The sequence below is a fragment of the Carassius gibelio genome, chromosome A5, assembly GCF_023724105.1.
Source record: "Carassius gibelio isolate Cgi1373 ecotype wild population from Czech Republic chromosome A5, carGib1.2-hapl.c, whole genome shotgun sequence".
Lineage (NCBI taxonomy): Eukaryota > Metazoa > Chordata > Actinopteri > Cypriniformes > Cyprinidae > Carassius > Carassius gibelio.
In genome coordinates this window covers 29294697-29316411 of record NC_068375.1, presented here as the reverse complement: position 1 = coordinate 29316411, position 21715 = coordinate 29294697, and the positions used below count along the sequence as shown (strand labels likewise).

The 21715-nt window shown below is 34.9% G+C and overlaps 1 protein-coding gene across 1 annotated transcript; it reads right to left on the bottom strand.

Annotated features, from left to right (window-relative positions):
• Window positions 1-2865: 2865 nt before the first annotated feature.
• LOC128010658 (guanine deaminase) lies at window positions 2866-10024 on the bottom strand. The gene is made up of 14 exons (XM_052593032.1): window positions 9825-10024; window positions 8559-8647; window positions 8103-8274; window positions 7876-7963; window positions 7435-7540; window positions 7280-7307; window positions 7022-7129; window positions 5289-5396; window positions 4195-4292; window positions 3963-4030; window positions 3592-3738; window positions 3380-3498; window positions 3211-3238; window positions 2866-3103 (listed from the first exon to the last, which is right to left on the bottom strand). Exons 1-14 carry the CDS (start codon window positions 10008-10010, stop codon window positions 3036-3038), a joined length of 1413 nt encoding a protein of 470 aa, XP_052448992.1. The 5' UTR covers window positions 10011-10024; the 3' UTR covers window positions 2866-3035.
• Window positions 10025-21715: the final 11691 nt, after the last annotated feature.

Sequence of the window (21715 nt, the reverse complement as noted above, 5' to 3'; positions counted from 1 at the left end):
GTGACAGATGCAGTGAACTAGGGCAGTGAGTTCCAACTGTGATCTCACACATCTCTCTTTACCTAACAATACCATGCACAAATAAACACTTAAACTTAAATGTTTTCCCTTTATCAGCTTTACTGGAACGTTCCCATGCTGTTCCCTGCTGTTTCGTGTATACCAAGCTTTTGTTCCTTGAGGCGAAGCCAGGAAGATGGTACAGAGTAAAATCACCCTTTAACTTGTGTGTCTGGGTGTGGCCCACAAAGCTGCTTGTGTACCTCAGGGTAGAAGTTCAGTCAGTCTGTCAGATTACATGAAGAGAGGGGATTATGACAGGTATGGGAACCTCTTTGACTTATTGAATTTTAATCATCATCATCATCATCATCCGTCAATCATCTTCCTACACCATATTAAACTATATTATGGCCAAAATGATTGGTCAGATTGACTGTGTTGTTAAGTGCTTATGTACGCCTGTCACAAATATTTTATGTACCTTGTGTGGTCTAGCCAGGAAACTCCCAGCCAGCCAGATCCAGCTCTGTCTGATTCAGCACTTCTGTAAGAGAAAGAGAGGCGGCAGGAAGGGGCTGGGTTTAGACGGGTATTATGACGTCACTGCATATGACTCAGCCTCACCTCATTCTCCATTCACATGCTTCCACCGCGTCTGTGTGCGAGGCTCCGCCCACTCACATGTGCTTTACTCATGCCTCTGTCTCATTTCATGAGCGTTCGTCTCTCTCCAAACTGTGTGCCTCTTTGTCTTTCACTCCCATGTTTGTTCGCTCTCCCTCACTTCTGCTTCTCTCTCGCTCTGAGACACTTATGCTTTTTGCTAGATGTCTGTGGTTCAAGCCATTGTGCTAGAGCGCAAAAGCAACCCGTTTTGAGGTTCATTTCATTTGCTGTTATTTTTATAGCCCATCCAAAAATGTACATTTGATGAAACTGTTCTCATCCTCAGGATAATGTGATGTGTTACTCATTTCTTTGTCAGAATAGATTTGGAAATACCATGCATTAAATCACTTGCTCACCCAATAGATCCGTCATAATCTGTCAGGGTTCAAACAGAGTATAAACAGCTGATAAAAACATCACAAAAATCCACAAGTCATCTGCATGACTTCAGTCCATCAATTAACATCTTGTGAAGTGAAAAGCTTAATAGTAAGAAACAAAACCATCAAGCCATTTCGTCCAGCTAAAATAACATTGCATGATGCATAATATTGCTTTCTCCAGTGAAAAGTCATCACGTCTGATTTAGGAGAGAAATATGCACAGGTAAAGCTTTCAAGCACAAACAAGTCCAAAACATTTCTGTATCAAATATGTCAGTGGACTTTGATTTTCTGACACTACCCATTCACTGCAGAGCATCCATTGTAAAGTAAGTGATGTATTTATAAATCTGTCCCAATGAAGAAACACATTTTGGGTGAACCATTCCTTTAAAGGGAACATTCTGGCTTTAATTACTCACCCTCATAATTAATATATAATACATGGGGTTATTATTCAATAATACTTCTTAAAGGGATAGTTCACCCTGGTCCCCATTGACTTCCAGTGTTTGTTTTTTTTTTTTTTTCATACTATGTAAGTCAATAGGGACCAGCAACTGAATATGAACTGTACCTTTAAGTGTGGCATCTTCCCAGTTCTTATCAGCAAGAATATATAGCAAAGAATGTGTCCCTTACATTTTCTTCTGTGAATGCAGTTGTTTTGGTTTGTAAATATTTCTGTAAAAGACACCTAATTAAATATATGTTGAAGGATCATGACTTCTGTCTCCTGATTAGTCATTAGATAAAAGCAAGATTTGCTTGCTGAGCAGTGTGTTCAGATTATTTACCAAACACACAAGACAGACCTGACTGACAGAGAGTTCAGAACTGGAATGTTGGCATTGTGGTGCAACAAACTTCAGCTGAAAAAGACATAAGCTTACATGGAATAAAATAATAGCGCATAAAAATGTTTCAGATCATTTTAGAAATAAAGTATAATTTACAATACCAACAAAATCATACATATATATTATATAAATCATGTTTACTGATCATATAATTCTAATATAATTTAGTATAAAATATAGTACGTTATTTTTGTATTATATTGTGAAAATATGAGTCAAATACGACTCACACTCACTGAAGCACATCATAATTTATGTTCTCTTTCTTTGCTAATATGAGTGTGATTTCCTGATTGAAACGTCATTGGGCTGCAGTGTAAAGTACAGTCTCTTATCGCCACCATGTGGTTATAAATTATTTTGCCTATTAATTGGCAGCTAACAAATACATGAACAAACTTTCAAGATTGCTTTAAAATATTTAAGGGAACGTGCATAATTTTTGTTTAAATTTTATTACAATTCATTTAAATAGTCTTGTAGTGTGACAAATCACTATTTTTGAGCAAAACAATTCCACAAAGTCTTTTAACTCCTGTATAAAAATTATACTTCGAAAATATGCCGTTTTTAAATTATTTTTTATGTATAGCATGTCATACTGCAGGACACTGCTGTCACCACTTGAAATCCTGGTCACTCAATTTCAGTTCAAAAACATTATGAACTAGTCCAGAAGCATGAATAAATGACTAGCTGCTACTAAACTAGAACTCTTGTTTGTTGTATGTAGTGGCCATGAAGCAAATGTAATTGAGAGCTGTGTTCATACTTGAGAACTCTCATGAGGGAGAGAGAGAGAGACAAATACCTGTATGTATTATCATGAAAAAAAAACAGATAAAAAAATAAATAAATATACCTAAATAACTTAAACTAAAATCAGGATGACAGTAACATCATAAAGCATTTTTATTGTCAATTTGTTGCAGATTACATACTATAAAATAGTTGATCAACACAACTGGTAAAAAGAAGACAATATATATAAGTATAAATCTATAGCATCCTTTATAAAATCTAAACTATGTTCTTATATATGCTTGTCCTGAGTACATTATATTTGTGTGTTTGATTATATAGTGTATTATATTTCTGGACAAAAACAATTAGATAGTAACTATGCATCTGTAAATGGAACCACTCGCCTTCCAGCCACGTAGACTTCAGTAATATTTCGATCGTCACCTTTTCAAAACAAATTTATGTAAGAACTTAGAAAGACAGGAATCTCTGAATTAATGGAATATATATAAAAAAAAATTAAAATGTAAAATGTTTCCGTAGCAACTTACCTAAATTTAAAAACTTCTCCAAAATGACCTGTTAAAAAAAAAACGCATCAAATGAGCCATTCTTTATAATTTATGTATGCAAAAGATATTCATTGTTATTTTGTGTTTGCGTTAATCACACACTAAAAGCAAATTATATTGTTTTCTCAGTATGAGGGCGGGAAAGAACCTTGGGGCCTTCACCAGGAAACAAATCGATCGGTCCGTCAGGAACACAAACATTCACTCGCAGGGCATCAAAGTCCTTTCCTACCACAAAGTTTCCGATCTGATCATCCAGTGAGAGGGCTGTAGGGTGTGGGGAGAACAACCAGGCAAGTTTATATAGTGTACTGTGCTAGGATTAAATAACATGTTTGTCAATGAGAGCTGGAATCTTACCTTCACTGCCTCCAAGGGTAGCCAATCTGAAAACCTCCTCAAAGCTCAGAGTCTTAAGTTGAGGGTCCTGGATGGTCAGGGCTTTGGATGTATCAAGAGTTCTTCGCATAGCATCTAGCATGGATGGGGAGTAGCCTCCTGCTACATCTACATAAGACACAGACAAAACCATGTAATGCAAAGTCAATACAGAATATTCCAGGGATAATGAGCAACTAACTGTACATATCCTGCTAAATACATGGGTACTCACCAATTAAATAGACATGGACATGAAATGATTTGAGTTTACATGTATAACCTATTATCTTAAAACTTTGTACAAATTGGCAACAATTGAGATTCAGTAATAGAAACACAAAAAAGTTCACCTGTCCCCAAACCCAATTTCACTTTGTGGTTCAAAACATTGCGCACATTTAGCATCCCACTACAAATCCTGGGATGGAAAAAGAGACAATAAATGAATAATTAAAAAACAAACAAAAAACAAATTATATATATATATATATATATATATATATATATATATAATGTGTGTGTGTGTATTATAATACATTATCTGAAAATTATAAATACGAATAAAATGCTTAAGGTGCTTACGAAATGTTACTGTTTGGACAGTGAGAGATTGCAGATCCTGTTTCATGGAAGATCTCCAGTTCTTCATCAGTCAGGTGACAACCATGGGCCATTACAGTCTGCAATAGTCAGTTTACAACCTTTAAATTCCAAACCAATTTCAAGTCTTAAATCTAACCCTTTATATTACTAAGATTCTGCAAAGATTCAACATAACAGAAATAAATGTAACATTGCTTTTTTTCAAACTAACTTGTAAAGTGTATTTAGAATAATAATCAATTTCATTGAAAAGAACCAAATCTATCTAAATAATCCAAATTAAAATAAGTTAAAATCATCAAATGTGAATAGAGTTAAATAAATAAATACCTTTTTTTGTGTACTATTCTTTAAATTATAGGTCTCATAAGTCATAAATATATATATATATATATATATATATATATATATTTTTTTTTTTTTTTTTTTTTTTACAGAGCAGGGAATTTGTGTGCTCAAACAAATGTCAATGCACTCCACTGTTCTAAACTCTTGATAACAAAATTATTTTACAAAGCATGACTTCAAACTTTTACACCTGGACTCTGTATATGTGTGTTAAAGCTATATATTCATGTTGCAACACAAATTTAAACATAAAATCCAAAGATTTCCACAATGAATCAGAAACAAAGTCTACAATCTATGTAGAAAAACATATATATTTATGCATTTAGCAGACACGTTTATCCAAAGCAACTTACAGTGCATTCAGCCTATCAATTTTTACCTGGGAATCTAACTCACAACCTAGCACTGCTAACGCAATGCTCTACCACTTGAGCCACAGGAAAATATAAAGTAATATATTAGACAGAATACAAAAATATATGCCATCATATGTGTTCCTGTAGCTCAAGTGGTAGAGCACTGAACTATCAAGCGCAAGGTTGGGGGTTCGATTCCCCAGGAACACATGATAGGTAAAAATCGATAGGCTGAATGCACTGTAAGTTGCTTTGGATAAACGTGTCTGCTAAATGCATACATTTTAACGTCATTTTTTATTTAATTTTTTTATTTAATGTCATCAGGTCTTTGATGTATAATGACCATCTCTGAATACCACTCACCCTATCTGTAAGCAGCTTGTACTTGAGGTAAACATCAGTGTAGGATTTGCAGTCTGGAAACAATGTTCGCACAAGCTCCACTTCCCCTTTGTTCTCACTGATGTGACTCTACAGATTTAATGATGGCAGAAAAACATGTGATAAACATTTTACTTGGGGCCTGTACCATGATGGTAGCCGAACATATTCAGAGTTCAGGATTAGTTTTGAGTTGACAAAACCAAACCTCTCCAGTCCGGCTTTGTTGGTACCATGATGCTGATCATCAACTTTCTTTGTCAACTCAGGCTTTGATCCTGAGTTTGTGGAGCACGTGCACATGAATATGTGACATCACAGGTGAACAGCCAATCATGGCCTTGCAACACAAAGCAAGTTTGATTTACTTCTCGCAAGAGACCCAGCGAGATTCAAAACTGAAGGTTAAAGGTTTTGCTAAAGGTTAAGAGATTGATGAATATGACAAATTTAAACGTCATATGAAATATGAAGGAGGACAAATAAAATAAATGATCTTGCTTTATCAGTGAAGTGACAAGTGAAACTCGTTAACTTAGTTTACACATTTGAAAATATATAGTGATAGAGACTTGAACATGTAAGGTCAGATTTTGTATTTTTTAAATAGTGCAATCTTTTGATCTGTATCTTATCTGTATACATTGCTATTTAAAATAAACGATTTATAATAACTGTTAAAGCAAAATTGCTTGTGTGTAAAAGATAAATAATAATATGAATCACAATAATTATATAAATCATAAAAAGACTCAGTACTTATCTTTTTTTTTTTTTTTTAGCATTAGTGACCTTTAATTTGGAGCAAGATAAACTGGAGTGACTGTGTCAGACATGTGTCACTTCTCTCACATCTGATTGGTCCAGCTTCAGTTTGAGATCTCTAACCCAGAACATAACCTGCCCCGGAGCAGGTTATCTGTGGAGTGTAAGTTACTATGCCAATAAACGCAGCTAAAAGCCAAGCCACTTACATGGTACCTAAAACCCAGGATTGATGCAAACTAAACTGAAACTTACCTGGCTAGCCAAATAATCCGGCTTCATGGTACAGGCCCTTGGTGTCTATTAGTGTTTTTTCTTATGATTTATAGCATCTTAACTGTTAATTATACACAACAACTGAGTTTAGAATATCAGTTTATGATATTTACAGCATTCATTTATAATTGTCTCAACTATGCTACTGTGAGGAACAGGGAACGAGGAGACACAGGAGAATTCACAGTAAACAGCCTTCAATCCTTCCAACATGGGCTACACAGGGCAGACAGGAACACACGTAGCACAAGACATTCACATTCAATACCAGACGAAGACAGACTGCACAGACTGGAACTTAAATGCATGGGTAATTGACAAGACACACCTGGGAGAAATGAACAATCAAACACACTGGAAAACTAGGTCATGCACATGGGGAGCACATGGGGAGGGAATACACTTTTTTTTCTTCAGTTGTCCAATCAAATGAATGGAGAGCCAGGCCTTCCATTGTGATGACGGATGCACTGTAAGCCTTGATAAGACTGAAACAACATTGTATATGATAGTTGCCTAGCAACATTTGAAAAAAAAACCACAGATCACTGCTCTTTTAAATTAAAAACAGTCAATGCAAAAAATCTGAAAAACATGTTCTGTCTGACCGGGGCCTAATAAGTCATCATATACCTTTTTAAATTTCTCCCATGTGAACAATGCAAAGGACAAACCTGAATTCGAAGCTTGTTGCTGTTGGCAATTTCACCCAATTCACTGAGCAGTGAGGAAGAACAGGACGGAGCGAATCGAGGAGTAACCACAGGCTTAACTTTCGGGTACTAAAACAGTCAGATAATATATTTTTATATTCATATTTACATAGCTTAAAATAATTTAGGCACAACAACAAAATTCCAACTCTGATCAGCATAACAACTAGAGTTTTATAATAGACAGATTAACTGAGCAAAAATGAACCTGTCATTTACCTCCTTTTTGAGAAGCTCTTTGATGAAACTACAAAAAAAGAAAAAAAAAGAAACAAGAGTTCTTTGATCAGACTGGGGTTTGGGTTTATAACAATTGTACATGAGCTTACTAACACTATTGTGTCAGTACAGTCACACAGTCCTTCTAAACTCACCGGTCTGTCTCCTCTTTACATTCACTTGAACTTTCTTTGTACTGCGGAACTCCAGAATTGCAGTCCATGCAAACTTTACCCACTAAAGCTCTTTGTCCGAACTTATCTAGTGGAAAAGGGACAAAAATACTGTATATCACCATCTAAAAATCAAGGATTGTTTTATTATCCTTATTATAATATTAAAGTTTACACAGAGTTATTACAATTTTTATTCACAGACTGATAGGCCACAGTGCACCTCTTATCACATAACATGTAAAAAGCAAACATAAATGCAGTTATACTTAGACGGAACAAGAGCTAAGACAAGATAATGCAAAGCAAGACAAACTCCAAAGGTTAAAGAAAGGGTGAGCTTGTGTTAGCCCTTAGCCAACACAGACAGTCACAAGGGAAATTATTATACTCTGTGTGTGTCCTTGGTTGCATGGGTTTTACCTGCCAGCTCTCCAAGCAGAAGAGAGGCATCAGTGTGTATTGTGGCAAAATAACAAGCAGTAGTGGTGCCGTTCTTTAAGGTTCTTCTCTACAGTGCCAAACAGTCAACAAAAAGGGAAAAAAATTATATTTTCAACATGCATTATATTTCCATATCATTTCCATCAATGATTTACCTTAGAGTTCAATTTATTTAGATGTTATGTAGTCCATTTAAATGAGCTTACCACAACTTTAGTGTAGACATTATTGGCAAACTCCAAGTCGTTATACTTGGCTTCCACAGGGAAAGTGTAAGTTTTGAGCCACTCCAGTAGAGGCAGGTCTAATGCGGTGCCAGTATAGCTATACTGAGATGCATGGATGTGTGTATCAACCATTCCAGGCATAAGAAACTCACTGTAGAGCAACATTGAATGCTAACTGAGTAAAATTAAGCAATGGCACTGCAACAAGGTGTTATGGATATCGAAAGGTTTCAAGCTTGTACATGCTTATTATTTCACAAATATTGACATGTTCATCAAAAAGATGGATTACAAAATGTTTTTTTGCTCTTTTGTTATCTGCTGAATGGTTGAACTGAATGCAAAAGTGTCTGTGTGCACTCTGGACCGACTTATGTATATTAGATTATAGAAAATACAGTATAAAATTCATATTGATAGATGTACTGTACTCACTATTGTCCGAGCTGTTTTAAGTCTGAAGTTTCAAACCCCCACAATTTTGTAAGATTGTCCACATCTTGATCTTTTTCAACAAATGCAATCTGTTCAGAAAGAAAAAAAAAATCACCATTATAAAAAAAAGAAAGAAATTTGAGGTGCATTAAAAATCATTGATAAATGAATTTATTATATATATATATATATATATATATATATATATATATATATATATATATATATATATATATATATATATATATAAATTCATCTATTATATTAATAATTAATATAATAGACTACATTATGAAAGAAAATCAAAAGTAGATACGATGCAAATGTGAAACTATCTGGAAAAACCCGTCAGGGAAGTTTTCTGGAAATTCTAAAAATAGTTCGTATATGTAAATTTTTCAAAGGGGTTCGTTCAGTTACAATTCTATAACACCTTGTCTGTCATGTCTGAAAATATCTTGGCAACATTCACTTTTTTAGTGCAGAAAAATAGCAATTTATTGTAAGCAGAAAATTTTCTCTCATGTTGCGAGGTGCTTTCTCTTAACACCACAAAAACAGGTAAACTATATATATAAAAAACACGTAACATATCTAATAAAAGTGTATCAATGCACATGTCCCGTCAGTCCTGTATAAGCTACTGCACGCAAAGGTTTTTATTTTATTCTTTTTCTTTTTTTATATCGTGAGATGATGGAGCGCAAGAAAACAACGCAGTCTGAAGCTGCTCACTAGACGGTCTTGCTCGTCTCAGTCTGCTCAATCGTGGATATGTCAGTGCCCTAAAAGATGTTATAATGGACTAATTCACATCCAGAGATGAAGGATCGGATGATGATGCTACTAAAGAGAAGGGGTCCGATGACAGTTGCGCTGTGCTCGCTTTTCTAACTACAAGGTAGGCTTACAGTATTCCTGCTATCCAAACATACAAGGGGTGATCAAAAGTTCAGAGACATCATGATAAACAAAGGAAAACTTTCCTCAGGGTAATTTAGTCTGTTTGTGTAATGATGCCAGCGCTCCTGACAGACTGTGATAGTTAAGTATATAGCCTATAAGTGAAAGTGAAACCCATCTCACTTTAAACCTGTTTTTTGTTTGTTTGTTTTTCAAAATTCCATTCCGGAAAAAAAAATCATAGCTATCAGCCAACTATAGCCGTAACCTTTGTTACGTTTAAGCTATGGACATAATGTCACCATGTGTTGGGTTTTTCTAGATCGCATCACAAATTGTAATTGAGTAGGCTATTAAACACACCTTGCCCTGATCGTCGACTCCTAAGACACAGTCCTGCAGCATCTCAACTGCAGCTCTCGATGTGGAGTGCACAAATGTTCCCCTGAAGACGTGCGCAATGCGCGCGGTCGTGTCGTTCCGATTCATTATCGACACAGATTTTGTCAAATGTGACTTCTCTGAACATTTATATGTGACACCCTGCATTGCAGAATTCCTGGGACGTGAATGTCATAAACCAGTAATTTTACAGCAGCTCTAAGCGCGTCATAGCCTCCATCCAATCGGTACGATTTGTAATCCCAGATGAAAAAAAAGTGCACTAAAATACATTTTATTTAAGTGCACTTAGTACACTTCCATAATACACTTTCATAATGTACTTAAAGTGCTCTATTTTCGAAACCCTTATTTGGCACTTAATATACTAAAAGCTTATCTTTAGTACGGCTTAATATAAACTTAAAATCATCTTAGTATACTCAATTGTGCTTTTTTGAGACACACTGAAGATGAATTTTAGTGTATTTTAATATACTATTTCATATTAAAAAAAATGTATTTTGTTACCACTTTAAGTATAATGGAAATCATCTTTAAATAAAATAATAAACTATTTAAATTATAATAATAATATTAAATTATATACAAATTATACTTAGAATGTATTCCTAGATTAAAAAAGTGCACTAAAATACATTTTATTACACTTCCATAATGTACTTAAAGTACTCTATTTTCGACACACTTATTTTGCACTTACTAAAAGCTTACCTTTAGTGCTGCTTAATATAAACTTAAGATCATCTTACTCAGCTGTGCTTTTTTGAGACACACTGAAGATAAACTAAAGTGTATTTTTAATATACTATTTCATATTTTCAACAAATGTATTTCGTTACCAGTTTTAGTATAATTGAAACCACCTTTAAATACAATAATAAACTATTTAAATTATAATATGTAATTATATACAAATTATACTTATAATGTATTCCTAGATTAAAAAAGTACACTAAAATACATTTTATTTAAGTGCACTTAATACACTTCCATAATGTATTTAAAGTGCTCTATTTCCACGCACTTATTTTGTACTTAATATACTAAAAATGTTCTTTAGTACTTCTTAATATAAACTTAAGATCATCTTAGTGTACTCAACTGTGCTATTTTGAGACACACTGAAGATGAACTTAAATATGCTTTTAACATACAATTTCAGCTTTAATTTTATCTTTAGATTAAATCTTTAATACATTTTTAAATACACTTATAAATTATTTAAAATATAAGAATATATCAACTTTGCTATTTTTAAACAAACTTAAGATGAACTTAAAACATGGTTTTAAAATATTATTTCAGCTTTAATTTTTTCCCCCATTAGAGCAATAGAACCCATCTTTAAAACATTTTTAAATACACCTTTAAATTCCTTAAAATATAAGAATATACAATCATATTATATTTATGGAAACTAATTTATTGTAAAAATTTATTTTAACTATGTCAAAAGTACTTTTATAAAACATTTAAATGTTAATGTTTTTTTTTTGTTGTCAAGTACACAACAAACTTGTCAAGTTCTGCCTCATTTATGCTGAAGTTATACTGTTAAAATGTAAATGTTAAAATTGTCCACCATTGATGAAGGCGTTTAATACAATAATCATTTTAAAGTTAGATGTAATGCATTTGATAAAAATAACCGGTAAATGTAATTCATGTAAATGAAAACACCTATAGTTTAAAAGGTTACAGGAGGAATGGTATGTTTACAAACAAAAAGCATCTCTTTCTTAAAAAACACTTTATTTTTTTTTTAAACATTATTAAAGTCCAAACAGACTGTTGGGAAACAAAATAACACAAGTGGCAAGCTTAAACTAAAAGCATCAAAGGAGTTCACCCAAAAATCAAAATGATCTCAGTTTTTACTCACCTGCGTGTTGTTCTAACCCCGTATGGCTTCCATTTATAATTGCATTACAAAATATTATATTTATGATGTAATCTGAGCGCTGGATAAGTCTTCCATTGACTTCCAAGGGGCTTAAACTTGCTCGATCAGAAAACATATAGACATTGTTTAAAATAGTCCAAGTGACTTCAGTGGCTCAACCATCGAGAATACTTTTTCTGCGCCAAAAACAAACAAAAATAACAAATTTATTCCAATATCCATTTACTAGTGTTGTGCTTCAAAGTTGTTTACGTAGTCTATCTGCGCAGCGCTTCTGGGTTCTACGTCACCACACAGGCTCACTATTGGCCAACGCAGGTCATGTGTGTGACGCCTGGTGACGTAGAACCCAGAAGCTTGCGCAGATACACTATGTAAACAACTTTCAAGCACAACACGAGTAAATGGATATTGGAATAATTTTGTTATTTTTGTTTGTTTTTGGCACAAAAAAACTATTCTCGTGGCTTGATAAATGGATGGTTGAGCCACTGGAGTCACTTAGACAATTTCAAACAATGTCTTAATACGATTTCTGATCGAGCAAGTTTAAGCCCCTTGGAAGTCAATGGAAGACTTATCCAGCGCTCAGATTCCATCATAAATTTAATATTTTGTGATGCTATGGTTAATGGCAGTCTTAAGGGTTTAGAACAACACGCGGGTGACTAAATACAAATAACTTTTCGATTTTTGGGTGAACTAACCCTTTAATACAATGATTAAACTACAGATTACTGTACGTATCTTATATGAACAAAACACAAATTTCTTCTTTACTTTCACATTCCTTTCCCAACAACAACAAAAAATTACCTTTACAGTGTTTTTTTTTTTAAACAAAACTTTCGTTATTGCACTTTCTCCGTATTACGGCTCTAACCTCGGACTGTGATGTGCCCGGAAACTCGGATATGACAGTGTCTGCCGAAAAAACAAAAACAAAAAAACATTAGTACATTAGTGCTTTATGAATAGCCACAAAATTATTCATAATATCCACCTTATGCTTATAGGATATAAAGCTTGCTAGAATATAGACACACAATGATTTTCTAGGCGGTGAACTTCCTCCTCACTATGTAACGGATTGGTTCTGCATGGATCAGTGTGGAGTGGTTTCCTCAGTTGAGTGAGGACCCTCTCCTTTCCAACCTTTTTTTGTCTCTGAAACGAATTCAAAAAGAAATAAAAACTCAATAAAATACAACATATAAAACAGCAAAGGGACAACTGGACATCTGTATATAAAGTCTATAAACAACTGACGTTTAAACAATACCATAGATCTTATAATTTGTAGTATCTGCTTATTACTAATAAAAAAACATTAGGTTGCTATTACGCAGTCTAAAAGTTTATGTTCCTTTCTTAGGGTTCGAAACGACATACTATTGGTTGAGAAATCTCTGGGTAATCAAACAAATCCACATTTGTGTCCACGGTTTCAGATTCAACTTCCTCCTCACTATGTAATGGATTGGTTCTGCGTGGATCAGAGTGGAGTGGTTTCCTCAGTGTATCCTTCAGCTGAGTGAGGATCCTCTCCTTTCCAACCTTTTTTTGTTTCTGAACCGAAGTCAACAAGAAATAAAAACTCAGTTATATACAACATAAAAAACAGCGACAACTGAACATCTGTATATAGTCTGTAAACAAATAACATTTAAACAATACCATTGATCTTATAATTTGTATTATCTGCCTAAACATTACTTTAAAAAATACATTAGGTTGACTACGCAGTCCAAAAGTTTGTGTTCATTGCTTAGGGTTTGAAACGACATACGGTTGATTGAGAATTCCCTGGGTAATTGAACAAATCTACGTTTGTGTCCACCGTTTTCGGATTCAACTTCCTCCTCACTATGTAATGAATTGGTTCTGCATGGAGTGGAGTGGAGTGGTTTCCTCAGTGTATCCTTCAACTGAGTGAGGATCCTCTCTTTTGCAACTTTTTTTTGTCTCTGGACCAAATAAAAACTCAGTTATATACAACATACAAAACAACTATCATTAGTACAAAACAACGGACATAATTTATATGCATTCTACATTATTTTTATTTAAAAAAAAATCAGATGTACTATATGACTCTGCCTTTCGTTTCATTACAGATGTAGGCAGCTAGGACTCACCACTGCACTCTGTATGAAACTGTACAATGGCCTTGCCTCTTTCTCTTTAAAGAAAATTCCATCTGTTCATTTTTACTTTTAAAGCACTAATGGGTAAATCACCCCTTTACATTTCAAATTTACTTATTTAAAGGGGGGGTGAAATGCTATTTCATGCATACTGAGTTTTTTACACTGTTAAAGAGTTGGATTCCCATGCTACACATGGACAAAGTTTCAAAAATTAAGTTGTACGTTTGAAGGAGTATTTTTGTTCCAAAAAAACCTCTTCCAGTTTGTCACAAGTTTCGGAAAGTTTTTTTCGAGTATGACTCTGTGTGACGTTAGATGGAGCGGAATTTCCTTATATGGCTCCTAAGGACACTTCTGCCGGAAGAGCGCGCGCTCCCGTATAGCGAGGCTGAGCAGCACAGACATTTCACTGATCAGAGCGAATCACTGATCAGAGCGAGAGAGTCGCGAAATATCACAAAAGAAGTGTGTTTTTGGTTGCCAGGGCAAGACAACCCTGCACAGATTACCAAAAGAGAAACAGCATTAAGGGACCAGTGGATGGAGTTTATTTTTACAGAGCATCAACGGAGTTGTGCAAGTGTTTTTGTTTGTTCCCTGCATTTTGAAGATTCTTGTTTTACAAACAAGGTCCAGTTTGACGCCGGATTTGCACATCGTTTATTTCTTAAGGATAATGCAGTCCCAACGAAAAAGGGTCACGATCGTGTGTTGGAACCACATGCGGTGAGTAAAACTGCTTCAAATATCTGTGTTGTTAACTTAGCTATCGGCGTGTAAGCACATCAAGTAAACAACATGCGATGTTGTCATCAAACTGCACTTTCCACATGTACAGCTTAAAAAAAAAAAAAAAAAAAAAAAGACGACATAAAGTGGAACTTAGTCATTTTCCAAAACCGCTAAGCAAATATATACAGTTTCAGTACATACCACATAGAGACGCCTTTGCTGATGCTGCTCTTGTTAAATTTCAGCCTCTGGATCTGTGTCACAGCTTCCAAACGCTCTCAACGCAAAAGCCTACTGGTGCTCGTGATTCTTTAGCTCCACCCACACGTCACGCCTCTAGGCGCTCGTTTTTTTCTGGGAAAAATCGGTACAGACTATTTTTCTCTTATAAATATAATAAAAATAAAGACTTTTTGGAGTTATGAAGGATGCAGTACTACTCTATAGGTACTCAAGATTAACAGGATATTGAGTGAAAACGAGCATTTCACCCCCCCTTTATCAAAATAGTGTTTATAGGACAAGGTCGTGAAAAAAACTGTTATTAGTTATTCCATTAACAAAAAAAGAACTTGGAAAAAAGCTTTTTCATTATATGCACCAAGTGTCTGGAATGAACTTCAAAACACCTTAAATTTAGAATCACTTCAATCTATTAGTACTTTTAAAACCTCTTAAAGACATCTCTGAGTGAACGGTGTACTTCTTTAAACTAGGTACTATTTAAATTATATGTTTGTTTTTAAGTTAAATGTGTATTGTATACATAGAGCTTTGCTGTGTATTGTAGTTTTTGTCCCGTCTTTTTTTGTTTTTAATTTGCAACTTTTTTGGCCGCCTGTCTTGGCCAGGACTCCCTGTGAGAAGAGTTATTTTAACTCAATTGGACTTTTCTTGTTAAATAAAAGTAAAAAAAAACGAAGGGCCAACAGGACATCTGTATACAAACCACTGATATTTAAACAATACCATACATCTTTCATTTTTTAATATCTCTTTAATAATCATTAAGAGGACATTTTATCCTAGGACTGCAAAATCATAAACATTAGGGCAATTATATATTAGTTAAAAAATATATTTTTTTGAGCAATACTACAGTAAATACTTACTTCTGCTTTTTCATATTGTCGCTTCATCTCAATGTCTGTTTCGTCATCAGAACTTTCTAAAGTGTTTTTTTCTAGAACAAAGACACAAACACATTGCACAGCATTCTTAATACATTTTCACTTGCAAACAAAAACTTGAGTTTGCATTTTAGAAACAAAACCGTGATTGTATTTTAAAAAATCAAATGTAAAAAGCATTCCTTGTCGATTAGCCTACGTTACGACCCCTCCCTTTTGGCAAAGAGGGGCCAGCTTTCTGAAACGTTTCTGTCATAGCAAGACAGACAAGGGGATTTTAACGTTAAATATATATATATATATATATATATATATATATATATATATATATATAAATAATAATGTCATGTTGTAATAAAGTTATCTGGCTTCAGCATCTTTAAGTCAGGCAGCACACTCATTTTGACTGTCATTTTAACATGTGAACCAAAATTACTGAAGATGAATTAAGTATTTATCCAACTTACTTAACAAACGTCAGTACTAAACTGCATTTAATCATTAATAGTTCGTGCATGTTATCAAATTCAACAACTTATACTTACTCTTGGTGGAGCGCTAACGTTAGCTCCTGCTGCCTTGACGTTCGCCATCTTCTCATTCATTTCGCGCCAGTGTAACGGACTGTGGACCAATTGTGATTGGCCGAAATTGTTATGGACGTCTGATTGGCTACGACTTATTAAAAAAATAAAATAAAACGTTTGATTTGAGGATAAAGCCCGCTCAGAGTGTCACAAACTATTCAATGGTGATGTGTGTCAGTTTTAAAAAAAAGCATAAAATATATTTGAGAATAGTAATCAACCAGATATGCAATGATGGTGCACAAAAGAAGATATAAAGAACATGTACTTGATGATTTGATACAACCATCAAAGGCCACGAAATATCGACGGATAACAGAATCTGAGGTTAAAAAAAAATAATAATTCCTGCTAGGTTTAACGACAACGTATTATTATTTTTTTTAAAGCTAACAGTGCATTGTTTATTACAGAATTATTTTAAGTGCCGAGACCGAGGGAGTTACAAGAACTATCTCAATTGCCCATCCTCCCATAAAGAAAAGAGACAAGTCTTAACGGAGGTAACGTATGCAACATTATGTCATTTGACAAAAACAGTTATGGATACGTTTATCAGTGATTCATATTAGAATAACTTATAGGGAGCGCGGTAATGTGTGTGCTAAACTGTGACGTTAGCCTAGACTGCACCAGTTTTGTGATTAAGTTCGTTCCGATGACAAATCATCCCTTGAGGTTTTACCATATTTGTCTTGGTGACTGTATATTCATCTATAATCCAGCCAGAATCACTAAATCATAATTTAAATCTTTGTTTGTTCTTCAGATATTTTCATAGTGTAGCCTAAGCCAAATAAAATTTCATTCTAGAAGTGAGAGCTGTCATGAGGCTCAAACTCTGAGCTCCCTGCAGTTTCCTTACAACTGGTGATAAAATAGCTTTTAACAGCAGCCGGAGTTTTAGTTCTTTCTTACATATTCAAATAGTTATTCATACAGAATTGTGTTTGCCATCATTACACTAACTATATTGGCATACTTTAGCTGTCCCAGAATGCTCCTCATGAAGGACCTCTGACAGAAAGTGCAAGCAGTCAGACAGCAGGACTACAGCATGAGCAGGACACACAAAACAACAAATCCTCAGAGGTAAAATGTATACAGATTGAATTTTTTACATTTTAACATTTTTAAACTTAATGCTTATTTGTTCCATTGTTATCATTGTTCTACAATGTAAGTAAATCAGGGATAAGCTTATATTTCCCTGTTGTCCTGTATGTGTATATGATAAAGATACATGAAAAATTGCTTGTAATAAACACAACCATGTCTCCTAATGCTGTTGTATGACTCATTACAGCCTGACAGTGAGGCAGCCTGGAGACAGTCCCACTTAGTCCAAGTGATGGAATTACCCTCCACGTCAGACCAAGACAGACCTTGGACTCACATAAGTGGGGACCAACCTGATATAAAAATGCTAACAGAATTACAGGTAATAATTAATGTAAACATTGACCAATTTGTATTAATAAAACTTCTAATAAAGAAGTTACTGTGTCAACACCAGCTTATACATAAGTCAATGAATTTAATACTTTGAAATAAACACTCAATGCATTATCCATTCATGATAGGTTTATGCAAATTGAAATTCATTATTAATTTATAAATTTACAAGGTGAATAACTACCAGATGTTCAGCAGTTAATGGCTATAACACATTATTTGATATTTTTTATGCAAAACTTTTGTAACTTTTTTTGATGTAATTTGATGGATCTTCAATGCAATACAGATACAGTTTAACAAACATTTTATAGTTAATTGGCATATATTTCTGACCTCATCCAAATTAATACGCCAGCATGGACACTGGGGTCAGAGGGCCAGCTCCAGCTTGTGGTCCCCAAGTCGAGCCTTAAGACTCGGGGGGACAGGGCCTTTTCTGTGGTTGGATCTAAACTCTGAAACGGCCTGCCCCTCCATGTCCGAACTGCCCCTACAGTTGAGTGTTTTAAGGCTCGTCTAAAGACACAATTTCATTATTTTGCTTTTAATTCTGCCTAAGTTATGTCGTCCACTGTGGTTTTTATCCTTTTTTTTTGTATTTTATATATTTTTAAACTTGATGTTCTTATATTGTTTAATTAATTTTATATGAATTGTTTTCTATTATGAGTCTTTGCAGCACTTTGGAAACTTTGTGTTTGTAATATGTGATATAGAAATAAAAGTGGATTGGATTGGATTTGTGTATGTTTCATCAGTGGACAAAGACATCTATCCCATTATTCATTGCAAAACTACTCTAATTCTGTCTGGTTGCATATTGTAAGTTAACTATCTTAAACTATTTTAAAAAACACATGTTTATAACTAATGTTTTTTTATGTATGGCAGGACATATCCTGGACACAGCCAGAAGAGAACAAGTCTGTTCCAACTGCTGATCAGCATGAGCCAAACAAAAAGGTTAATAGCTTTTATTATTGTATTTTTTCTCTTTACACTATTTGTCTTTTACTACAAGTTCTCTTTTTACAATAATAATTATTATTAAGATTATGTATTGTATCAATCGTAAACCATTGTCACAGGCCGGCTCAAATGATGGGACACAAACAACTAGTATAGGCCAAAAAGATTATATTTATTGTTAACCAAAACTATTTACTTTAAACATATAAAGGAATGATGTGGGAGAATGTCATAATGTAATGTGTAAAGTGTATAGATGAGTGAATCTGTCTGTCTGTGTGTGTCTCTGTGTGTGTGTGTGTCTGTGTGTGTGTGTGTGTGTATGTTTCTGTGAGCATAACTGAATTTAAAAAATAAGTAAAACTATAAAGGAACAATTGAAATAGGATGGAAGAGCAGAGAGAGAGAGAGAGAGAGAGAACGTGGTTAGTAGCAGCTTCAATACCCTGAACCCAGGTGGCTCCAATCACTATCGACCCTCCTCTGCCTGCAGGAGGAACCGCACCTGCAATGCAGAGGAGTGGCCGTGACACCAAAAAAACCCCACCAAAGTAAAATCAGTTATCTATGTTATTTTTTAGGTATGGCAGGACATATCCTGGACACAACCAGAAGAGAACATGTCTTTTCCAACTCCTGACCAGCAAGAGCCAAACGAAAGGTTAGTAGCTTGTATTTTTGTATGTTTTCTATACACCATGTTTCTTTTGCTATAGGTTACTTTTTACAATAATTACTATTATGATTATGTCATCAGGCAGGCCCATTAACAGATGGCGATGATCCTGTGTATCCCGGCGCACCTCTGACAAAAGGACAAAGTTTACTGTTGCTTATGTCCTTTATACTAAGGCACAATCTTACAGCTGTTTCACTGGACCATCTACTGAAAATTTTCAATGAGCATTTTCCAGGCATGGTACCAGTGACCACATATCTTTTCCGAAAAGCTTATGGTCAGTATGGAAATTATGAACCCCATTTCTACTGTCCAACATGTGAAAACTACTTAGGGAAAAATACTGGTGAGCTACAATCACACAGTAACTGATTCAGACAGCTCTCTTAAAAGTGGATATGCTTTTTCCTGGTTCTTAGTTTGGCCTCACAGATCAAAACATTGCTTGAGGAAAAACAAACAAAAATTCAAAAAGATTGGCTGAATTCAGATACAATTTCAGACATCCAATGTGGAGATGAGTATCAAAAACTTAAGGAATCTGTTGCAATGGGTGAAGATGACATATCTTTAATTTGGAACTGTGATGGAATCCCACTGTTCAGGAGCTCCAAGTACCAGATCTGGCCCATACAGTGCCAAGTAATAGAGCTTGAGCCTAGAGAACGAAAGGCAAATATCTGCATTCCATGTCTTTGGTTTGGGGAAAAAAAGCCCTATATGCTCACATTTTTGAAGCCATTCGTAGATGAACTGTCAATTCTACAGAAAGATGGAATTAACTGGAAAGATTGAGCAAACATAGAGCACACTTCCAAGGTTTTTGCTCTCATATGTAGTTCTGATTCAGTCGCCCGCCCACTTCTAAGGAACACTAAACAGTTCAATGGTTTTTATGGGTGTGACTTTTGCTTTGGAGGAGGTCCCTACACAAATAAAGACCCTGTACCAAAACTTGGAACTGAAGTAGAGCACTTTGATCACGCATTGGCCGCCAAACTTGAGAAAACTGTAATGGGAGTAAAAGGACCTTCACCTTTAATGAGACTTGAAAACTTTCAAATGATAAATGGATTTGTTCCAGAGTTTCAACACTCTGTCTGCCTTGGGGTTACAAGGCAACTAGCTAATCTGTGGTTTGACTCCAGAAATCATGAACAAGAGTGGTACATAGGAACAAAATCAGACCTTCTAGACAAAGAGCTAGTTACAATCAAACCACCTGTTGAGATAATCAGAGTACCACGGTCTGTGGCAGACAGAAAGTACGGGAAGGCATCAGAGTGGAGGTCATTCCTCTTATTCTATGCTCTGCCTCTTCTGAATGGGGTTTTACTGAGGAAATTCTGGAACCACCTTTTTCTGTTTGTGTTTGCTATGCACATTCTGTTGGGAGAAAAAGTGAAATGCTGTGATATTGATGTAGCAGAAAGAGCTCTCCGAAAGTTCACTTTGCAGTTTGAGAACACTGTAAAAAGTGATTCTGAGTTTTAGTCAGGTGGACAGGTAAAATCATGTCCTGTCAACTTGCAGTGTCTCACTACATAATAGGATGAGTTATAACAACCTCAACTTGAAGGGAAATGGAAAACTTAAAATAACGTGTTCATATAACAACAAAACATAGGTTCTTTCAACTTTCAATTTTCTGCGCATGTGCCAGAAACTCTACGTCACGATGACGTACTATTTTAACGAATTTGAGCCAGACGCGCCATCGCCATTTTCTACACGAGAAGACGAGATCACGACGACACTAGTTGCTGATGCGAGGAAAAAGACGAAGGAGCTCGTATTTGAATGTCTACAGATGGATTTTTATAGTAAGTATACCCTGATTTGTTCTTTCTTTCATGTAAAAATTAGGCTTGTTTCGTTTGCGCTCACCGACCGCGTATTGATTTCATGCTATCACATTTGACAAACTAAGACAACTTGATTAGTAACGTTAATCAGGAGCTAACGTTACACGCACTGGCACGCACATTTTTGCTAGATATACAGTGTGTTAGACACTGAGCTGCTGTCGAGACGTGAGCAGAAAGAGAAGTCGTCTTTGACTAGTATAAGTTAATGTTGGTAAATAGATAAAAAAGTGTAACGTTACATATAAATTACTTTTTAGCGTGTTCTTGATCGGATCTCATTATCGTTAGAAATACAGAATGACCAGCAACGTTAATATCTGAAGCTCCGCCGCCAGTCCATATTTGTGTTTACCATTACGAATAAAAATGCTTG

Excerpts from the sequence above, each read along its gene's own strand:
- LOC128010658 (XM_052593032.1), bottom strand. The coding sequence starts at position 10,010 with ATGCAGGGTGTCACATATAAATGTTCAGAGAAGTCACATTTGACAAAA. Across the intron at positions 7,964-8,102 it reads ATGTCTACACTAAAGTTGTG|AGAAGAACCTTAAAGAACGG; the intron begins GTAAGCTCATTT and ends TTGGCACTGTAG. Across the intron at positions 5,397-7,021 it reads GCAACAAGCTTCGAATTCAG|AGTCACATCAGTGAGAACAA; the intron begins GTTTGTCCTTTG and ends TTAAATCTGTAG.